General features: G+C 49.4%; 1 protein-coding gene across 2 annotated transcripts in view; it reads right to left on the bottom strand.

Annotated features, from left to right (window-relative positions):
* The window catches only part of mef2d (myocyte enhancer factor 2d), a gene marked incomplete at its 3' end in the record, with an annotated part of 137,441 nt that extends 136,421 nt beyond the window's left edge, over positions 1-1,020 (bottom strand). For both annotated transcript variants that reach the window (XM_083635406.1, XM_083635407.1), the window contains exon 1: positions 887-1,020. In XM_083635406.1, coding sequence (XP_083491532.1) covers positions 887-940 — 54 coding nt within the window. In that variant the 5' untranslated portion in view covers positions 941-1,020. The remainder of the gene's footprint in view (positions 1-886) is intronic.
* Between the last annotated feature and the right edge of the window lie 20,968 nt (positions 1,021-21,988).

The following is a 21,988-nucleotide window of genomic DNA, read 5'->3' as shown; positions in this document are numbered from 1 at the left end:
ACACGTCAGAAATGAGCTGTCGAATGCAATTGCAAACTAGGAATGGGTATCGTTTAGTATTTTTCCAATACCGGCGCTAACATGATACTTTTAAAATGGTACTGGTGCCTAAATGGTGCCTGAATGATAGATACTTTTTAAAATGTAAAGCAGATTTAAAGCAGATTTTATTTATTTATTTAAAGAGGCTGTAAAGAGGATTTCAAATGATAATGTTACGTGTTCTGCCCTATGTTAGTGAAGGTGTGTGCGGTGCTGGGTTCAGAGCACCGGAGGGCAGATATTTAACTCAGCAGCACCTAAATCTGCGTTGCAATTCGGTACCGGTTGTAAAAGTACCGGTACCGAATTGGTAACGGGTTTTGGCACCCAACCCTCATGCAGACGACATGGTTACTGAGATCCTGCTGACTGCTGTAAATTGGCTTTTTACAGCACTAGGGTATTGGCCCGAAACCCTAGGCCCGCCCACGCACCATGCCAATAGCACAATTGCTCAACTTCGCATCACTGATGACATCACTGTCACTGATGATGTCACAATGCCTATGACATCACTGATGATGTCACAATGCCTATGGCATCATCATTGATGTCATAAGATGATTTGGGTCAATAATGATGTCACTGATGACATCACTGATGATGTCATAGACATTGTGACATCATCAGTGGGACAGAAATTGAAACAAACAGATATTGCCCACTGAAACAGATTGCCCACTTGCTCCATTTTATATAAGGATATACTTTCGACCACTTTCCAGAACCACCAATTGAAACATTTTTATTTGATGCGGCAGTTACAAACCAATTATGAACATTGGCCGATTGATCGATGCTAATGGTCACACACACACACACACACACACACACACGGTCTAACCTGTCTGTTGCGCTCGTCCGTGATCCTCTGAATCTGAATCTTTTTCCTCCCCATGGTTCCGGTGTGGTGGTGGGAGGAGCAGGGGGCGTGGTGGGGTGAGAGGTCACAGATGTCCTGTGCTCTGTAGCCGACTAGCTGTCTGTCTTCCTCCTGGAGCCTCTTATCTGTCTCTCTCCAGGGAGCTCTCTTCACCCCGAAGATTAAAAAAAAAAATAAGGGAGAAGGAGGAAAGGAAGAGTGGGGTGTTGGGCGTGCGGCGCCCCCTTCAGATCATGGTCCCGTGCTCACCGGCTGAACTGGGATCCTCTTCACGGCTGCCCTTCACTTCAGCTGGGCAGCTCCTGGAACACACACAGAGCGTAGGTGTTTGTCAGATTGAGCTATAGACACTTTGAAAGGGGGAAAGCTGACTTGTTTGTATAATGTACATGTTAGTATAATAACCACATCACTAAACATGATCTTCACCTTAACCCGCTCCTATACAGTGAGACAACAAATGATGCAGCAAGGGGAGTTCAGCGCCACTGAATCAGAAGCACATTGGCAAGGAACCTATGGAAGAAGGAAGAGTCATTACATCATACCAACATTCTAATGCTCTGCTTGGGGGCAGACTTTTGTGCCAGTTATATGTTGGCTTTTAGTGTGCATCTCCCTGCACCTTCCATATAGGCTTCAATAGAACTGGCACCGAGCAGAGCATTAGAACCTTGATATGATGTAATGACTTCCTTCTTTTATAGGTTCCTTGCACATAGAGTGCTAAAGTCATGTCCTTTTCTGGGTTCTGCTAAGCAGCTGTTCTAAGGGTTTTCATCTGCCATTCATATTTCCATAGATATTTCAATCCTTATGACGAGTTTGACTTGGTCAAACAAAGTGATTCTGCTCTATTCAGAATCAGGAGAGACCATATAGAAGGGGCAAGTTACTTTCAAAATGTAATATACTACATATTAATCATAATAATAATAACTTTTTCACAAAAATGTTAATGTTTTGCAAATGATTTGAGGGCCCACTTGCAATACCGTCACACACACACACACACACACACACACACACACACACACACGCACCGTTTTTTGTGTTTGTTGAGTTGTTTGCTTGAGTGAAATGTTCCATGGTCTCTCCTGATTCTGAATATAGCTGAATCACTCCTATAAGTATTTTCAAAAACATCTATGGAGATATTAATGGCGGATGAGATCCCTGAGGTCGTATGCAGAACTCGGAAGAGGGGGTGACTTTGGCACTATTGGGAAACATATGTGGGGGGAGCACTTCTCATGAGGTTAGCGTTTCCTGTGAGGATAGGCCCGCGTGCGCGCGCGGGGGTGGTGGTGCTAGAGCTAGCTGTAGAGCGGGAGGCGGGAGGCCCTCGGGGGCCGCCAGCGAGCAGGGAGGCCGTGCTGTGTCAGCTTCATTAGAGGCATCACCGCCACATCACTGATCTGCTGGTCGCCCGCGGCAAACCGGCTGCCCGGCCTGACACGCCCAATGTGATTCCCCCAGTCAAAGGCCCGGAAGAGGGAGCAGAGAGGAGCCACGGACGTACGGAGTCTACATGTTTATTTGAACTCCATCCGGTTTATGTTCATTCCTTGACAAGATTTGTAAAGACTGTAGTCAGTGTTACATAGGCCTACAGTATGATGTAGGTCGATAGTGGCAGCATGACTGTCAACTGTAGGCCATATCACAATATGACTGTTATACGTGCACCGGGACTGAACAGCAATATCTCATTCTTTTCTAGCCGTTTTGTGCAAATCCCTAAACTATTTAAGAGCTGGGACACGTTCCAGAGCTGTAGGGATGCTGTGACCCGGTAAGACGGATGGCACCGCCCACACGGCGGGGGGGGGGGGCATCCGTGTGGGCGGTGCCCCTGCATGCCGCTGACGCCCGCACGTTTTAGCTCAGCCTTCTTCAGCATCCCGTAAATAACCTTAACATTACGCCTTAGTAGCGTAACTGAAAACTGGCCTAATTCCACACGACACTGAGAAAGAGAGATGAAGAGTGTGACAATGCGTGTCTAATTTCAGTCACGTATTTAACCAACCGTGAAATAAGGGTGGTAATATACAATATGCTACAAGCCCTGATCAGAACAAAGAATGGATATATATAAAGAGGGAAAGGAGTATTTGCAAAAACACATGCAAACTCATGAATGAGTGAGCAGGCGGCAGCAGCAACCCGGAATGGCAACAGAGCCAGGACTGTTTTAAGCACTGTTACTACTATTTGTGGTTCAGCCTTAAAAATAGCGTTCTATATATATACATACAGACTGCTTACTGTACTGTATGCACTGACTCTCTCTCTCTCTCTCACACACACACACACACACACACACACACACACACACACACACACACACACACACACACACACACACACACACACACACACAGCATGACAGTGGGAGTGGAGTCATAGCATTAGCGCATCAGGGAAGCCTGGAGTACAGATGACACAGCAGCTCTGCCACATAGTTAGCATTCCCCCGTACCTGGGAGAGCTGCCCGAGGAGAACACCCCCTATTTCAATTCATTCTACTCAATCGTTTACTGAAACAAAGAATGTGCAAAGAGAGTTTTTCCGTGAGATTGACATTCCTTTTGTGCTGCTGCGGGCACGGCGCGCACGCCTGATTTCACTAAATGCAATTGGCTTAGCTTGGGCGATGAGTTGCGTATGAATTATGTACTGGCTGTTTGGCTTAGAGAGGAGGCACGGCGAGGGGAGGGGTGTGTGGGTAGAGAGGGGGGAGTTGGAGAAGGAAAGCGTTATGTGTGTCATAATTGTTTTGTAAGAAGCCTTGATGAAGAACATGGAAAATCGACAGTGGGTTTATACCACCTAAGATGCTCTCTCCAAGAAATCAACTCAAAGTACAAAACATGATCTTCTTCCTGATATTGAGTTGCATAATCCACATCTTCATTGTGTCAAAGCTTAAAAAATCCTTCTCTAACTCCTCTGCTTCTCCATATCTTCATCTCCTTAGTTTGCAATTGGTACTAGGTATAGGAATGGGACAATAATTCGTATTGGTATATACATTCTGGCCAAAAAGAAGAACAAACAATGAACGTTATTACACCACCCCTAATTTTCATTGCCGTGATCACCGCAATAGCCAGCAACTTGTTGGGAGGCAGAATAACAAACGCAAAACGTCACTGTTTTACATAAATATTTGACATAATGTGCTACAGAATTACATTCAAATAAAATGCATTTAAAAAGAGAAAGGTTTCACTATTGACATGATAAATTCGTTTTTAGGTCATTTAAGTAAAGTACAGTTCTGAGTTTCAGGTTATGGGGATAATATTGTATATCAAGATAATTTTGGCCAAGATAATCAAACACTGAAATCTTCATACCAGCAGATAACTAATTAGTGCAGATTTAAAAGGAAATCAATAAGGGATAAAGGCTTTTATGTCAATTCACCTCATCGCTGTACTTCATGAATTGTCTGTAATATTTTGTACATTCAGTGTAGTTTCATTTAGCTTCAGACCCACATGATGGAATACAGAGGTGACGATTGGTTCTACTTTCTTACTAAAGAGTAACGAGGCGGAGTAACCAGCCATCTTATTTTCTAAGCTAGAGAGACCGGGGACTCTTAAGGATTTGGGTTTTGTTGTGAGAAACTCCCTCAGAATTCTAAACCAAGTTAGGAAAGTTTTGAGTCTACCAGATGTTTCCATCCACACCCCTATTTGTTTGAATCACTCTTTCTTGCCTCCTTGGTCAGATAGAAACTACCATGCCTGGAGTGAGAGGGGTCTGGCTTCCATCAAAGACATATATAGATGGTCATTTTGTATCCTTTGATTTACTGAAAGGGAAGTTTGGGTTGCCAGGCACGGACTGGCTCAGATTCCTACAAATCAGAAACTATGTTCGATCCAAGATTCAGGCCTTTGAAGCGCTCCCAAATGAACATGCTCTTTTTGATGTTTTGCTGAGCCCTCCTCACTCCAGGCACCTCATCTCTAGATTTGTGTGTCTATTTGATGACTGTACCATGGCCTCTACTGAGAGGATTAGAGAGGCATGGCAGGAAGAACTTGGTACTGAATTATCTGATATTATATGGGAAAAGAGCCTGTCGGTTGTACAACTCTGCTCGGTTAATAGCAGACATCAGCTGATTCAATTTAAAGTCGCTCACCGTCTCCACTACTCTAAGCAGAAATTACACAAGATCTATCCTACTATCTCACCACTGTGTGAAAGATGTCAAGTGTCGGAGGGCACACTGTCTCATGCCTTCTGGTTCTGCGCTTCACTGACGGGATTCTGGGCCAGAATATTTGACTGGTACTCTAAGGCCAACGGGGTGGCCCTTCAGCCAGAGGCAGAACTCGCCATCTTCGGCTGCTCGGAGTCCTCTCGGAACTTTTCTACAGCTGTGCAACGGTCTCTGACACTGGGGACAACTGTCGTCAAAAAACAAATTCTGAAGGAATGGAAATCTCCCACTCTACGCTCTTTCCAATTGTGGTTGACGGACATGGCCTCTGTTATACGCATGGAGAGACTTAGGTTCCTGAGAACCAATGCACTTAGAAAATGTATAACTATCTGGGACCCGTTTTTAGTCTACCTCAACGAGGCTAGGGGTGACGGGTGACTCACCCGGCTGGCTTCCCCTAGACCCCTTGAGTGAGATCCCAGGCATATCGTTTACAAGAACATAAGAACCTTCCTGATTATATACCTGATTATATATTTTTTTTTTTTTTTTTTTTTCGTTTTTCATTTCTTTCCCCTGTGTCTGAGCCTGTTTGTCTGTTTTGTCTTGTTTGTGTTCTATAAAAATTTAAAATGTGAAAATAAAATATATATATAAAAAAGAGTAACGAGGCGTGTGGCTGTATGCTCTCACACTCTGCAGCCCTCGTTAGTTGTGGGGGGGCATTGGTCTGAAGTTCAAAGGCAGCACATGGAGAGATTTGTCTTTGGGCTGTGGGCCAATCACACATGAAAAGGCTGCTTTATCTGCCTGGGGTGGTAGAGTCTCCACCTTTTGCCCTTCATGCTGCCAGAGCGAGCTGGCTTCCCATGTCTGATGCCAGGCAGAATCTCTCCACTCTCACATGGAGAGCCGAGGGCCTGGAGTGTGTCTGCTGCATGGCCACAGCGACAGACAGGCTCTGGACAGTGAACAGATAAATGCTGATAACTGCATTTCTACAGTGGACCTAGATTAGAACCCAGGGGAACGCCTTGAACGTTTGGAGGGCTTCTTTCACACGGGGTCAATGGCATGCTTTTTTCCCTTCTCTTCTTTTTTCCCGTTATATATATATATATATATATATATATATATATATATATATATATATATATATATATATATATATATATATATATATATATATAATATTGATGGATTCAGGGAAAATTTAGTTTTTGGGGGGAATGGGAAAACATCTATTGTACAGAGTAATTTGTATAATAGGAGCGTAAATAACTTTAAAAACTAAAGAAATGTAAAAGTTGATTGCCAGAATATTATACCCCTCAACATTAGATTAAAGTTTAAATAACCGAGGTGGAAAGTGAGGTGATTCTATGTTCTAAATTCTATGTTGTTCATCCATGTTGCTTCTTCTCTCCCCAGGAGCAGGTTTGTATCGAGGCAGTGAAAGAACAAGCCTTTTACGTACGCAGATTTCAACGTCATTTCGGTCTCTGTCATGTCGCTTTTTTAATTTGCATGTTTTGGATGTTCTTGAGTGATGCAGTGTTTGGTTGCCTAGACGATGAGATTAAAGGGTAAATCTGACAAAAATCGTTTAAAATGAGCCAGGGAATCCGGGAAACAGAATTTGTATAACAGAATGAAACGGCTTTCACAGAGCCTTAGAAATGGTCAAGAATACTATCGCTGTACAAATGTGGCATGCAGCTAAGCTTTAGAGAGGGCAGATCAGGTCACAGCCTCCAACAAAGATTAGTCCATAAAAGAACAGTTAGAAAATGTTGCATGGCTTCATTATCCCTGACATCTGTTGCTGTGCCTGTGAAGCATTTCAGAGCTTCAGTCTCCCGTTCCAGCCATGTGGGTGGAGAGCCACTAGCTGCAAGGGCCATATTATATGTTTAACCTTTCTTCGTCCAGGGAGAGTTGACACACGCTTTTTCACATTGCTTCACACTCCTACAGTTTACACACAGTTGCACCTGGAAGCTGCCCAGAACAACCAATCAGCGGTGAAGTGCCTCGCTCAGGGGCATGTCACCCGGATTTTCTTAGACAGTCCAGGATTTGAACTGTCACCTTTTGATCAGCACCCACCTCACTCTCCTCTAAGGCCAGAGGTTCTCAACCTGGAGGTCGAGACCAGTGAAAGTGAGATGATCTTTAGGAGGATTGAGAGGGTTGATTTATGGGACAAGGGGAAAAAAATCATATTTCTACTAGGCAAATTTGTTATCGTGCTATTTTTTCAAAAATAAATTCTCTCATTTTTGCTTTTCTCTCTCTTGTGAAATACCATTTGCTTTGATAATGAATCAAATGAAACAACCTGATCAAGTAAAATAAGTATTTGGTTGAAGTCTGCATGAGTAAACATGGCTTCGCTTTAAGGGGTCACGAGCCAAACATGTTGAGAACCAGCGCTCTAGGCTGCCATCGCTCCTGATATCACCGATATCACGATGCCACCGTTTCCCCCGCAGGCTGAATGTGTCACAACCTGCAGTGAAAGGGCGCAGGGGTCGTGACTGAGTCATGACATACAGGAAATAAAGCAGCCACATGCCACACAATGAGACCAGCCACATGCCACATAGTCTGGCTGGCCAGCCTCCTCTCCCTTCCGTAAGAGGAGTCTGGCTGCACGGAAACAGGCTACTGGTATAAGCCCTCCCCTGCTCCACAGCTGCTCTCCCATTGGAGCGACTGTTTCAGTCGCTGCTGGATGTCCGCTCCCGGCTTATTACAAACTCTGTCATTGGCTCCGACCATGTCAATCAGAGCGGCTTCCGCTGTAAATAGTGCCCTGCCGCCTCAGTGAAAACAACGACGCTAACTAGCTAGCAAGCTAACGGCAGAAACCTACACGCTAGTACGTTGCTACACGTTGAAAACGGCAAGTTGGATTGTTGGAAACTATTTTCCAAGGGCACTGCCGCCAAGCGCCACCCATCGCAATCCCACTATGGAGACCTGCGCCGCCAGACTCTTCTCACGGTAGAGAGGGGAGGCTGGCCAGCGAGACTACACGCCACACAGTGAGACCAGCCACACAGTGAGACCAGCCTCACGCCACACAGTGAGACCAGCCACACGCCACACAGTGAGACCAGCCACACGCCACACAGTGAGACCAGCCACACGCCACACAGTGAGACCAGCCACACAGTGAGACCAGCCACATGCCACACAGTGAGACCAGCCACACAGTGAGACCAGCCACACAGTGAGACCAGCCACACGCCACACAGTGAGACCAGCCACACGCCACACAGTGAGACCAGCCACACGCCACACAGTGAGACCAGCCACACGCCACACAGTGAGACCAGCCACACAGTGAGACCAGCCACACGCCACACAGTGAGACCAGCCACACGCCACACAGTGAGACCAGCCACATAGTGAGACCAGCCTCATGCCACACTTTGAGACCAGCCACACGCCACACAGTGAGACCAGCCACACGCCACACAGTGAGACCAACCACACGCCACACAGTGAGACCAGCCACACGCCGTCGCCACACAGTGAGACCAGCCTCACGCCACACAGTGAGACCAGCCACACGCCACACAGTGAGACCAGCCTCACGCCACACAGTGAGACCAGCCTCACGCCACACAGTGAGACCAGCCTCACGCCACACAGTGAGACCAGCCACACAGTGAGACCAGCCACACGCCACACAGTGAGACCAACCACACGCCACACAGTGAGACCAGCCACACGCCGTCGCCACACAGTGAGACCAGCCTCACGCCACACAGTGAGACCAGCCACACGCCGTCGCCAACCGGCGCACAGAATCGGCTATGTGGACTGACGGGCGCCGGTCACCGGGCGAGGCCGATCAGCTGAAAATCGGCCATTTCCGGTCACGTGCCGATCGATCGGTGCATCCCTAGTAAATACCAAAAAATATCCAAGTCAATGTGGCAAAATCATGTTCTATCATTTTAAGAGGTGCATTATCACTATACCCACACAACAAATTTGTTAAATGCCAATATAATATATTGGCCGATAACATTGTTGTATGTATAAATATATAAGGCCCTCGGCACTTAAAGACTACAGACCCATCACCCTGACCTCTGTGGTCATGAAGTCCTTTGAGCGTCTTGTCCTGTCCTACCTCAAATCCATCACAGACCCACTCCTGGACCCCCTACAGTTTGCCTACAGATCCAACAGGTCTGTAGACGATGCAATAAACATAGCTCTCCACTACATCCTCACACACCTGGACAATGCAGGAACCTATGCCAGGATCCTGTTCGTAGATTTCAGCTCGGCGTTTGACACAATCCTCCCAGCCCTGCTACAGGAGAAACTCTCCCAGCTGGGCGTGCCCGACCCCATCTGCAGATCATGATGGACCACAGACTTCCTGACTGACAGGAAGCAGCATGTGAGGCTGGGTAAGCACATCACTGACTTTCGGTCCATCAGCACCGGCGCTGCCCAGGGCGGTGTCCTCTCTCCCTACTTCTTCGGTCTGTACACCAACAGCTGCACCTCCACTCACCAGTCCGTCAAGCTCCTGAAGTTCGCAGACGATACCACCCTCATAGGGCTCACCACAGACGGAGATGAGTCGGAATACAGACAGAAGGTTGACCATCTGGTGACTTGGTTCAGTCAAAACAACCTGGTGTTAAATGCTCAAAAAACAATGGAGATGATTGTGGATTACAGGAGGAACAAAACCCCACCTTCCCCCATCACCCTGGGTGACTCCCCAGTCAACACTGTGGAGTCCTTCCACTTCCTGGGGACCATCATCAGGCAGGACCTAAAATGGGAGCTGAACATCAGAGCTCTCACCAAGAAGGCACAGCAGAGGATGTACTTCATGCGGCAGCTGAAGAAATTCAAAGTGCCAAAGGCCACGATGGTGCACTTCTACACCTCCATCGTTGAGTCCATCCTCACCTCCTCCATCACCGTCTGGTATGCTGCTGCCACTCTCAAAGACATTAACAGACGTCAGCGCATCATCCGCTGCGCTGAGAAGATAATCGGATGCAACCTGCCATCCCTCCAGGACCTGCATGCAGCCAGGAGACTGAAGCGGTCTCGCAAGATCATGGCCGACCCCTCCCACCCTGGCCACAAACTCTTTAAGACACTCCCCCACGGCAAGAGACTGAGGTCTGCCAAGACCAGAACCACTCGCCACAAGACCAGCTTCTTCCCAACCGCCATCAGCCTCACCAACAAGGCCCGGAAACCCCTTCCGCCAAGGACCTCACCAACAACCCCCCCCCCCCCCACACACACACACACACACACACACACAAACTCACTACCTCCTCCTAAACTCAACTGAACCCCCCCCCCCTAAAACTGTGACTCATATCTAATTTCTAATTTATTGCCTGTTTAACTGGGATTGTAAATTCATGTAAATTCCCTGCACATTTAATGCCTATGTAACTTAGCCTGTACATTTCATGTACATTCAATGTAAACTCTTATTTAACTCTGACTGTAAATTCATGTAAATCCACTGCCTATTTAACGTCTGTTTAACTCAGTCTGTAAATCTCAACGTAAATTCATATTTATTATCCACAGAACACTTCACCACTCATGTACATATTGTTTACTCGATTTGATTGCACTTGCAACTTTGTGATTGTCTTTAGTTATCTTCCTACTTCCTATCTCTGTATATTGATGTGACCGCTACGCTGCATACAGACACTAAGACAAATTCCTCGTATGTATCTTGCATACTGTGGCAATAAAAGTGATTCTGATTCTGATTCTGATTGGTGAAGATTTAGCGTTTACAATCAGTTTATGTGCTTGCTTGTGTGTGTGTGGGTGTCCTCCTGCATGTCTCTCCTTTCTTACCCTGGCGTGTCAGTGGCAGCAGAGCAGCCTGGAGCATAGAGATAACAGTGGTCGCTATATAGGGCTAGCTGTGGTGTGGGGCTAGAGGTGGTGTGGGGCTAGAGGTGGTGTGGGCTAGAGGTGGTGGGGGCTAGAGGTGGTGTGGGGCTAGAGGTGGTGTGGGCTAGAGGTGGTGTGGGCTAGAGGTGGTGTGGGCTAGAGGTGGTGTGGGCTAGAGGTGGTGTGGGGCTAGAGGTGGTGTGGGGCTAGAGGTGGTGGGGGCTAGAGGTGGTGTGGGCTAGAGGTGGTGTGGGCTAGAGGTGGTGGGGGCTAGAGGTGGTGTGGGCTAGAGGTGGTGTGGGCTAGAGGTGGTGGGGGCTAGAGGTGGTGTGGGCTAGAGGTGGTGTGGGCTAGAGGTGGTGGGGGCTAGAGGTGGTGTGGGCTAGAGGTGGTGTGGGCTAGAGGTGGTGTGGGCTAGAGGCGGTGTGGGCTAGAGGCGGTGTGGGCTAGAGGCGGTGTGGGCTAGAGGTGGTGTGGGCTAGAGGTGGTGTGGGCTAGAGGTGGTGTGGGCTAGAGGTGGTGGGGGCTAGAGGTGGTGTGGGCTAGAGGTGGTGTGGGCTAGAGGTGGTGTGGGCTAGAGGTGGTGGGGGCTAGAGGTGGTGTGGGCTAGAGGTGGTGTGGGCTAGAGGTGGTGTGGGCTAGAGGTGGTGTGGGCTAGAGGTGGTGGGGGCTAGAGGTGGTGGGGGCTAGAGGTGGTGTGGGCTAGAGGTGGTGTGGGCTAGAGGTGGTGTGGGCTAGAGGTGGTGTGGGCTAGAGGTGTTGGGGGCTAGAGGTGGTGTGGGCTAGAGGTGGTGTGGGCTAGAGGTGGTGTGGGCTAGAGGTGGTGTGGGCTAGAGGTGGTGTGGGCTAGAGGTGGTGTGGGCTAGAGGTGGTGTGGGCTAGAGGTGGTGTGGGCTAGAGGTGGTGGGGGCTAGAGGTGGTGGTGTGGGCTAGAGGTGGTGTGGGCTAGAGGTGGTGGGGGCTAGAGGTGGTGTGGGCTAGAGGTGGTGTGGGCTAGAGGTGGTGTGGGCTAGAGGTGGTGGGAGCTAGAGGTGGTGTGGGCTAGAGGTGGTGTGGGCTAGAGGTGGTGGGGGCTAGAGGTGGTGTGGGCTAGAGGTGGTGGGGGCTAGAGGTGGTGTGGGGCTAGAGGTGGTGTGGGCTAGAGGTGGTGTGGGCTAGAGGTGGTGTGGGCTAGAGGTGGTGTGGGCTAGAGGTGGTGTGGGGCTAGAGGTGGTGTGGGCTAGAGGTGGTGTGGGGCTAGAGGTGGTGTGGGCTAGAGGTGGTGTGGGCTAGAGGTGGTGGTGTGGGCTAGAGGTGGTGTGGGTTAGAGGTGGTGTGGGCTAGAGGTGGTGTGGGCTAGAGGTGGTGGGGGCTAGAGGTGGTGTGGGCTAGAGGTGGTGTGGGCTAGAGGTGGTGTGGGCTAGAGGTGGTGGGGGCTAGAGGTGGTGGTGTGGGCTAGAGGTGGTGTGGGCTAGAGGTGGTGTGGGCTAGAGGTGGTGTGGGCTAGAGGTGGTGGTGTGGGCTAGAGGTGGTGGTGTGGGCTAGAGGTGGTGGTGTGGGGGGGTGCGGGAGGCTTCTTGGCTGTTGGAGCCGTGCCAGAGGACTGCTGAGAAATCCATCACTTCTCCCACTCAGCAGCAGCATCTGCCAAGGCTGAGCACGGTCAGCTCCACTGCCCAAACCACATACGGCCCACGCGGTGCTGAGAGCGGCCCGGGCCTGTGGGCCTCGATGGGTGGAGCGTGGTACAAATACTGCGGGGGTCGTGGAAGAGATGGCTGACAAATATCTTGCTTGACAAACAAACCGAAATCCACAGAGATAATCTGCCCAAGACCCTTCCGCTGTGCCAAATGCCTGGCTTAAAGCTGACATTCACACATTCCAAATGGCAGTGAGCTGTAAAGCAGAAATGGTGTAAGGTGGTGACGTTAGTGAACTGTACACAGCTTGCTCGTGTTTACCAACCCAGCCGGTCTGTGATCCATTTAGTGAAAGGAAAGCAAAGGAAGGAGAGAGGAACATATCTAACTCTCTCTGAACTGGCCACTGCTCACTGCTGTAGGAGAGAGGAACAGATCTAACTCTCTCTGAACTGGCCACTGCTCACTGCTGTAGGAGAGAGGAACAGATCTAACTCTCTCTGGACTGACCACTGCTCACTGCTGTAGGAGAGAGGAACATATCTAACTCTCTCTGAACTGGCCACTGCTCACTGCTGTAGGAGAGAGGAACAGATCTAACTCTATCTGAACTGACCACTGCTCACTGCTGTAGGAGAGAGGAACAGATCTAACTCTCTCTGAACTGACCACTGCTCACTGCTGTAGGAGAGAGGAACAGATCTAACTCTCTCTGGACTTACCACTGCTCACTGCTGTAGGAGAGAGGAACAGATCTAACTCTCTCTGAACTGACCACTGCTCACTGCTGTAGGAGAGAGGAACAGATCTAACTCTCTCTGAACTGGCCACTGCTCACTGCTGTAGGAGAGAGGAACAGATCTAACTCTCTCTCTGAACTGGCCACTGCTCACTGTTGTAGGAGAGAGGAACATATCTAACTCTCTCTGAACTGGCCACTGCTCACTGCTGTAGGAGAGAGGAACAGATCTAACTCTCTCTGAACTGACCACTGCTCACTGCTGTAGGAGAGAGGAACAGATCTAACTCTCTCTGAACTGGCCACTGCTCACTGTTGTAGGAGAGAGGAACAGATCTAACTCTCTCTCTGAACTGGCCACTGCTCACTGCTGTAGGAGAGAGGAACAGATCTAACTCTCTCTCTGAACTGGCCACTGCTCACTGCTGTAGGAGAGAGGAACAGATCTAACTCTCTCTGAACTGGCCACTGCTCACTGCTGTAGGAGAGAGGAACAGATCTAACTCTCTCTGAACTGACCACTGCTCACTGCTGTTTAGGACACCGTTTGTGCATTTTAAAGCCCCCCTCCAGTGTATTGTATCATTTTTAAGATATTTAATATTTTTCTGAGTCATGTCCTGACATTGTTGATTAGCCAAACTGTTCGCCAAATAACTTAATGTTGTGCTCAAGGGGGTTCCTTTGCCTTTCCGACATGCTGCCACTCCGAACGTTAACTTCCATTATTCGGACTGGCGGTCGTTCACCTTAGAAGCCGCAATGCCGACCTTAGGTTTAGGCGTGGGGGTGGGAGAGGTTAGGTTTTGGGTTAGGGTCTGGGGGAGGTTAGGATTAGGCATGGGGGGAGGTTAGGTTTGGCGTGGGGGCTGGGAGAGGTTAGTGAAAAACGGGGAATATAGACCCCCTTTCTGAGAGCCGATATTTCGGAGTGGCAGAACGTCGGAGTGGCAGCACGTCGGAGTGGCAGCATGTAACCGTGCTCAAGTCCAAAATTTTTAGTTAGTTACTAAAATGGGATGTACGCTGTACGGTAATAGTGAAACTATAGTTAAACATTATGACAATTCGATTCTGACTCAGGACGAGCTAGCATGTTAACTAGCTATCTAGCTACATTAGCTAAGCCCACTGCCTGCTGCTGTAATAAGCTATGTTGGGCTAAACCACCACTGACATGACACAAGCTGGCTTGTGAGTGCGAGTCACACGGATTTCGTTGTGAAATGCCTTGCCCGGTTGTTGAGAAATCTGCACGGTAAAGTGGCTATCCCTTGCAGCTAAACTGCAGAGGGACGCGTCTGTGAATACTGTTTGTGGGCATGTGTAGCTTACACAAATAGCATAGCACAGACTCAGATGACGTGCAACTATCAGCCAGCGCCCACAAAGTGTTTGAAAAAGAACATAAATTGTTAAACTGGCTGGAGGGGGGATTTAAAGTGTAACTTACCCCCAAAACACTTTTTCTCAGCTTTTAACCAATATATATGACTTTGGGGGTGGTGTGTGAAGAATTCTGGTCAGAATTTCCACATTTGAGACCAAACTGTTACCATTGTACCATTTGTATCATTTTCCGCCGCATAAGTGCCCTCTATGGGTTCAACCCTGCTTTTTTTTTGCCCTCAAAACTGCACAAAATGTGGTACAACCTGACGTCACGATGAACCAAAGACTATGGGATTTCAAGATAGTAACTCCCCTACTCCCCCTGTACACTTTCCCGGCTCCTCACAACTCCAAGCCTATTCCCATGATGTCACAAGCATTTTCCTACCAATATGGCGCTACAATACACACAGCTCATTGGCTGTTTGTGTCACTTGACCTGTTAATCACCTGTTAATTGATTACAATCGCCTGTTATTTTCCTACCAAGAAAGCCATGTGGTGATGTAACAGAATACTATCAATAAAAGCCACTATAATCATAAATAGAAATAAAAGGAAGGAAATGGCATTGTGTTGCTGTAAATCATTCCCAACCTTGTTCATACTAAGGAGCCCGAATTTAGTTCACATTGGGGCCATGGACCCCCAATATGATGAGACTTGGTTTCTCAGATGCAAATCAGATTTATTTTTTATTTTTATGTAGCCTATATATGATTTTGTCCAGAATTCCATATATATTAGGTTGAGAGACAACAGAGAATCTTGGAATACTCTCAATGACCACTGGTGCCCTGACCACACATTGAGAAGCACTCAACCACTGACTTAATTGTGCAGAGAGAGAAAGGAGGGAGGGGGGATAACGTTGTGTTTGTGCTGCGGCCCAGCTGCAGCTACTCTGCTCTGGTCTCGCGCTAGACGAGAGGAAAAATCAGAGTTATTTTTACATGGTGCACTGTACCTTTTGACAAGAATCACGAAAACCCCCCTAAACGACAATAAAAAACGGACTTCATGGCAGTCTAAAGGACAAGTTCGACAAGTTAATAACGTGCAGAAATCTCCCATTGTGATTACATTAGAGCGTGTTCAGAACGGGGGGTTTGTCCTGGGTTTGTGTTTTGCTGCGACCGCCGGCTAACAATAACCTCGCGTTAACGATCGTTACATGGGAGTCAATGGCAATAAAGCAGGTTGCCACTGAATGACCAAATTGATATAACTTTCAACCATTTTGAGCAACGCTGTTTCCATACAGGCCATCAGCGTTGGCTAGGTGTTGATATTTATAAAGATTTTGTAGCTCTCATATAAGGTTTTTCTTGAGGTTTTTCATGAAACTGTGATGGCGTTGATTTCCGGTAAAATAAATCCTGTCTGAGTACAGCCAAAGAGTATAGTGAGACAAGAGGAGATTTAAATTTCTTGGTTTTTCCCATAGGTTTTTTTCAAATAAGCAGCATGCCGTTTTGTCACATATCTGGGGGGGTAAGTCCCCCTTTAAGTTTCAATTGGTTAATTCCTGTGGGCGAAGGAGCAACCATACTAGACACAGGAGAATTAATTTGGGCAAATAGAGTGAAACTACATGGGTTCAGTTAGTGAGGATGAACAGTTCTTAAGAAAGACTACATAAAAGGCTTGCCTATAGTGCTGCTTAAATGGGTCGAGCATACCCAGCAAACATAGTGTGTGTTGAATAGATGTTGATGCTAAATCAATATCAGAGCTAAACATCTACAGTACATAATACTTTAAGGCACTTTGCTTTAAAGAGTCCAAATAGCAGATGTTCGACATGATGTCATGTTACGTACAACCTTACAAATTAAGTTACCTATTGGCAGTTTAACAACAATGTATTCCAAATAGAAAATGCCTCCATCTCTTTTTTTCTGTGCATGCCATGCGTGTGCGTTCACACTGGCTGGCAGAGCCTGCTGGCAGCCGGGGGCCAATAACACAGGAGTCACCTAGAGATCTGCACGGGGGGCCTCAGGTTTCATGTAGGGCAGCATGCCTGCCGGTGTCACGGCCTCTGGAGCGGGGCCGTCAACAAGACGGATCTGTCCTTCAGTCTGAGGTCTGGGATCAATATTCTAACAATATTCATTGTCTCAGTGTTCGCCCAAATCAGAGAAGGGGGGGGGGGGGGGGGGGGTGCTCAGCCTGATGTGATGGGCGAAACCTGAGATGAAAAATGAAGCCGTCAAGACGTTCCATAGGAACAGAATTACAACTGGGAATCGAGCGAAATCAAATCAGCAGGCAGGTGATTGAGGTTGTGGCACACATAACAATCACCACCTGAGGTTCCTCTGAGCGGAGCTTGAGTCACGCTTCACGCAGAATCCAACAGGACATAACGGCATGCTGAAAGGAGCCGGTGGGCGCGCCTGCTGACCGCATTACAGTCGCACATCACATAGGGCTGTTGCAACTTTCAAACAAAAGCCTGGAATTAAAAACCAGCGTCGATGACGTAGAGCCGCGTCCGTCGAAGTTCAGCTGAACAAAGGAACTCGAACTGGCGGCTGATTCTGGTTTGGTTTATGATCCTCTTCTTGTTGGGGATTTCTGGACATCTGAGTTTTCGTACAGCACCACAGACGTACTTCTCAGGCATGCCGTCATGGTGAAAGCATGAATGCCAAGGTTCATACGCAGCTCTGAGTGTTGAGCCACAGTGACAGCTTTAGTCCTTCCATAGGCCCTTTTAACAGCAACTGTTTTGAGGCGGTAAAGCAGGGAATAAAGCAGGTGTAACCAATAATATGAATGATGGCCCTAGCACTGGGATCACCTCAATTGAATGGAACATCATTAATGGTATTGGTTGCTTTACTTCCTGCTTTACCACCTCAAAACGGTTGCTGTGAAAAAGGTTATAGAGGCAGACAGAATGACCGATGGGGGGCGCCGGGCGTCTAACCCGGGCGGCTGAATTCCCTCATCTGACCCAGTGAGACTCGGGCTTGCGGGCCCAACCTTGGGGGGTGGTTCTGCCAGCACCAGCTGTGGGATATTTAGAGCCTGTTGCCTCATGTTCCCGGGTAACCATTGGTCATGGCCTGCGCTATACGCTCTGCCTGGCTATACACTCTGCCTGGCTATACACTCTGCCTGGCTATACACTCTGCCTGGCTATACACTCTGTCTGGCTATACCCTCTGCCTGGCTATACCCTCTGCATAGCTATACGCTCTGTCTGGCTATACGCTCTGTCTGGCTATATGCTCTGCCTGGCTATACGCTCTGTCTGGCTATACGCTCTGCCTAGCTATACCCTCTGCCTGGCTATACCCTCTGCCTGGCTATACCCTCTGCCTGGCTATACCCTCTGCCTGGCTATACCCTCTGCCTGGCTATACGCTCTGCCTGGCTATACCCTCTGCCTGGCTATACCCTCTGCCTGGCTATACGCTCTGTCTGGCTATACGCTCTGCCTGGCTATACGCTCTGCCTGGCTATTCGCTCTGCCTGGCTATACACTCTGCCTGGCTATACACTCTGCCTGGCTATACACTCTGCCTGGCTATACGCTCTGCCTGGCTATACGCTTTGCCTGGCTATACGCTCTGTCTGGCTATACGCTCTGCCTGGCTATACGCTCTGCCTGGCTATACGCTCTGCCTGGCTATACCCTCTGTCTGGCTATACGCACTGCCTGGCTATACACTCTGGCTATACGCACTGCCTGGCTATACCCTCTGCCTGGCTATACCCTCTGCCTGGCTATACGCTCTGCCTGGCTATACGCTCTGCCTGGCTATACGCTCTGCCTGGCTATATGTCTGTGTGGCTATACGCTCTGCCTGGCTATACCCTCTGCCTGGCTATACCCTCTGCCTGGCTATACGCTCTGCCTGGCTATAGACTCTGCCTGGCTATACACTCTGTCTGGCTATACGCACTGCCTGGCTATACCCTCTGCCTGGCTATACCCTCTGCCTGGCTATACGCTCTGCCTGGCTATACGCTCTGCCTGGCTATACGCTCTGCCTGGCTATATGTCTGGCTATACGCTCTGCCTGGCTATACCCTCTGCCTGGCTATACCCTCTGCCTGGCTATACGCTCTGCCTGGCTATAGACTCTGCCTGGCTATACACTCTGTCTGGCTATACGCACTGCCTGGCTATACCCTCTGCCTGGCTATACCCTCTGCCTGGCTATACGCTCTGCCTGGCTATACGCTCTGCCTGGCTATACGCTCTGCCTGGCTATATGTCTGGCTATACGCTCTGCCTGGCTATACCCTCTGCCTGGCTATACCCTCTGCCTGGCTATACGCTCTGCCTGGCTATACGCTCTGCCTGGCTATACGCTCTGCCTGGCTATACGCTTTGCCTGGCTATACACTCTGTCTGGCTATACGCTCTGCCTCGCTATACGCTCTGTCTGGCTATACACTCTGCCTGGCTATACGCTCTGTCTGGCTATACGCTCTGCCTGGCTATACGCTCTGCCTGGCTATACGCTCTGCCTGGCTATATGTCTGGCTATACACTCTGCCTGGCTATACCCTCTGCCTGGCTATATGTCTGGCTATACGCTCTGCCTGGCTATACGCTCTGCCTGGCTATACGCTCTGCCTGGCTATACGCTCTGCCTGGCTATACCCTCTGCCTGGCTATACCCTCTGCCTGGCTATACCTGGCTATACCCTCTGCCTGGCTATACCTGGCTATACGCTCTGCCTGGCTATACCCTCTGCCTGGCTATACGCTCTGCCTGGCTATACGCTCTGCCTGGCTATATGTCTGGCTATACGCTCTGCCTGGCTATACCCTCTGCCTGGCTATACCCTCTGCCTGGCTATACGCTCTGCCTGGCTATACGCTCTGCCTGGCTATACGCTCTGCCTGGCTATACACTCTGTCTGGCTATACGCTCTGCCTCGCTATACGCTCTGTCTGGCTATACACGCTCTGTCTGGCTATACGCTCTGCCTGGCTATACGCTCTGCCTGGCTATACGCTCTGCCTGGCTATATGTCTGGCTATACACTCTGCCTGGCTATACCCTCTGCCTGGCTATACCTGGCTATACGCTCTGCCTGGCTATACGCTCTGCCTGGCTATACGCTCTGCCTGGCTAATACCCGGCTATACCCTCTGCCTGGCTATACCCTCTGCCTGGCTATACCTGGCTATACCCTCTGCCTGGCTATACCTGGCTATACGCTCTGCCTGGCTATACGCTCTGCCTGGCTATACACTCTGCCTGGCTATACCCTCTGCCTGGCTATACCCTCTGCCTGGCTATACCTGGCTATACGCTCTGCCTGGCTATACGCTCTGCCTGGCTATACGCTCTGCCTGGCTATACACTCTGCCTGGCTATACCCTCTGCCTGGCTATACGCTCTGCCTGGCTATACACTCTGCCTGGCTATACCCTCTGCCTGGCTATACGCTCTGCCTGGCTATACACTCTGCCTGGCTATACCCTCTGTCTGGCTATACACTCTGCGTGGCTATACGCTCTGCCTGGCTATACACTCTGCCTGGCTATACCCTCTGTCTGGCTATACACTCTGCCTGGCTATACGCTCTGCCTGGCTATACCCTCTGTCTGGCTATACACTCTGCCTGGCTATACCCTCTGTCTGGCTATACCCTCTGCCTGGCTATACGCTCTGCCTGGCTATACACTCTGCCTGGCTATACGCTCTGCCTGGCTATACCCTCTGTCTGGCTATACACTCTGCCTGGCTATACCCTCTGTCTGGCTATACCCTCTGCCTGGCTATACGCTCTGCCTGGCTATACACTCTGCCTGGCTATACCCTCTGTCTGGCTATACCCTCTGCCTGGCTATACGCTCTGCCTGGCTATACACTCTGCCTGGCTATACCCTCTGTCTGGCTATACCCTCTGCCTGCATGGCGACCGACTGTTCCTCCACTCAAACAGCCTGCATCTTTTGCGTTATCCACCAAGCCCTACGGCCGACTTGACGGGCGGGGGCGTGATCAGGTGTGGAAGGGGTCCAAGAGGACCTAGAAAGGGTGGGGGAGGGGTTTCTGGCCCTGTATCTGACACTGGGCTTGTGACTGTGATTGTGCCTGCCTTACGCTGCCAAGCCTGGCAATGGAATATGATCCCTCCGCCCCCCTTCTCTCCTTAACCAATCATGGGTGGGTCTTTGGAGAGGTGGTGGTGGGGAGAGGGGAGGGCTGATGCAGTGCAAGGGCAGCAATTCTGAGAGGGTGTGTGTGTATGAGTGTGTGCATGCGTGCGTGCGTGTGTTTGTGCGTGTGTGTCTATGTGTGTGTGTGTGTGTGTGTGTGTCTATGTGTGTGTGTGTGTGTGTGTGTGTGTGTGTGTCTATGTGTGTGTGTGTGTGTGTGTGTGTGTTGGGGGGGGTGGAATTGAAGGAAGGGATGGGGATGGGAGGGGCGGTAAAGAGATCTGTGCCTCTCGGCTCGTGAATCACGCCCCCGCTGCCGGGCTGCTGTCAATACTGCAGTCTACCCGAGCACGTACACACACACACACACACACACACACACACATACATACACACGTACACACACACACACACACACACACACACACACACACATACACACGTACACACACGTACACACACACACACACACACACACACACAGCAACAGAAAAGCACAAGCCCACGCGCTTAACACAGGGCAGCCTAACTGTCACATATCTAATGTGTGCGCCCATAGCCTTCAGCACGAAAACAACGCTCATGAAACATCCATACATACACAGGCACACACACACACACACACACACACACACACACACATAGTCTTACTTGGGTGTACTTCTGGGGTATTTACATCAACGTACATGCATTCTCTGGTGACTAACCATAACCATAACCACTACTTGCCTAAACCTAACCTTAACCCTAACCTTGACCACTGAGCCCAAAATTAGCATTTTACCAACGATTTACACAGCTTTCGTCCCCAATTGCACCCACTGATCACACACACACACACACACACACACACACACACACACACACACACACACACACACACACACACACACACACACACACACACACACACACACACACACACACACACACACACACACACACACACACAGGACTGGTTGTCAGTTCCCACAGTATACCTGACTGTGGTTATTGATGACGGGGAGACGGCAGCATCACTGAGGCAGACTATGCGGTTTGACCTGTCAGGTGACATCACTGAAG

This window comes from Poromitra crassiceps, assembly GCF_964638095.1.
Source record: "Poromitra crassiceps genome assembly, chromosome: 1".
Taxonomy (NCBI): domain Eukaryota; kingdom Metazoa; phylum Chordata; class Actinopteri; order Beryciformes; family Melamphaidae; genus Poromitra; species Poromitra crassiceps.
Note: the sequence above shows the minus strand (reverse complement) of the source record. Positions and strands in the feature narration are given on the sequence as shown.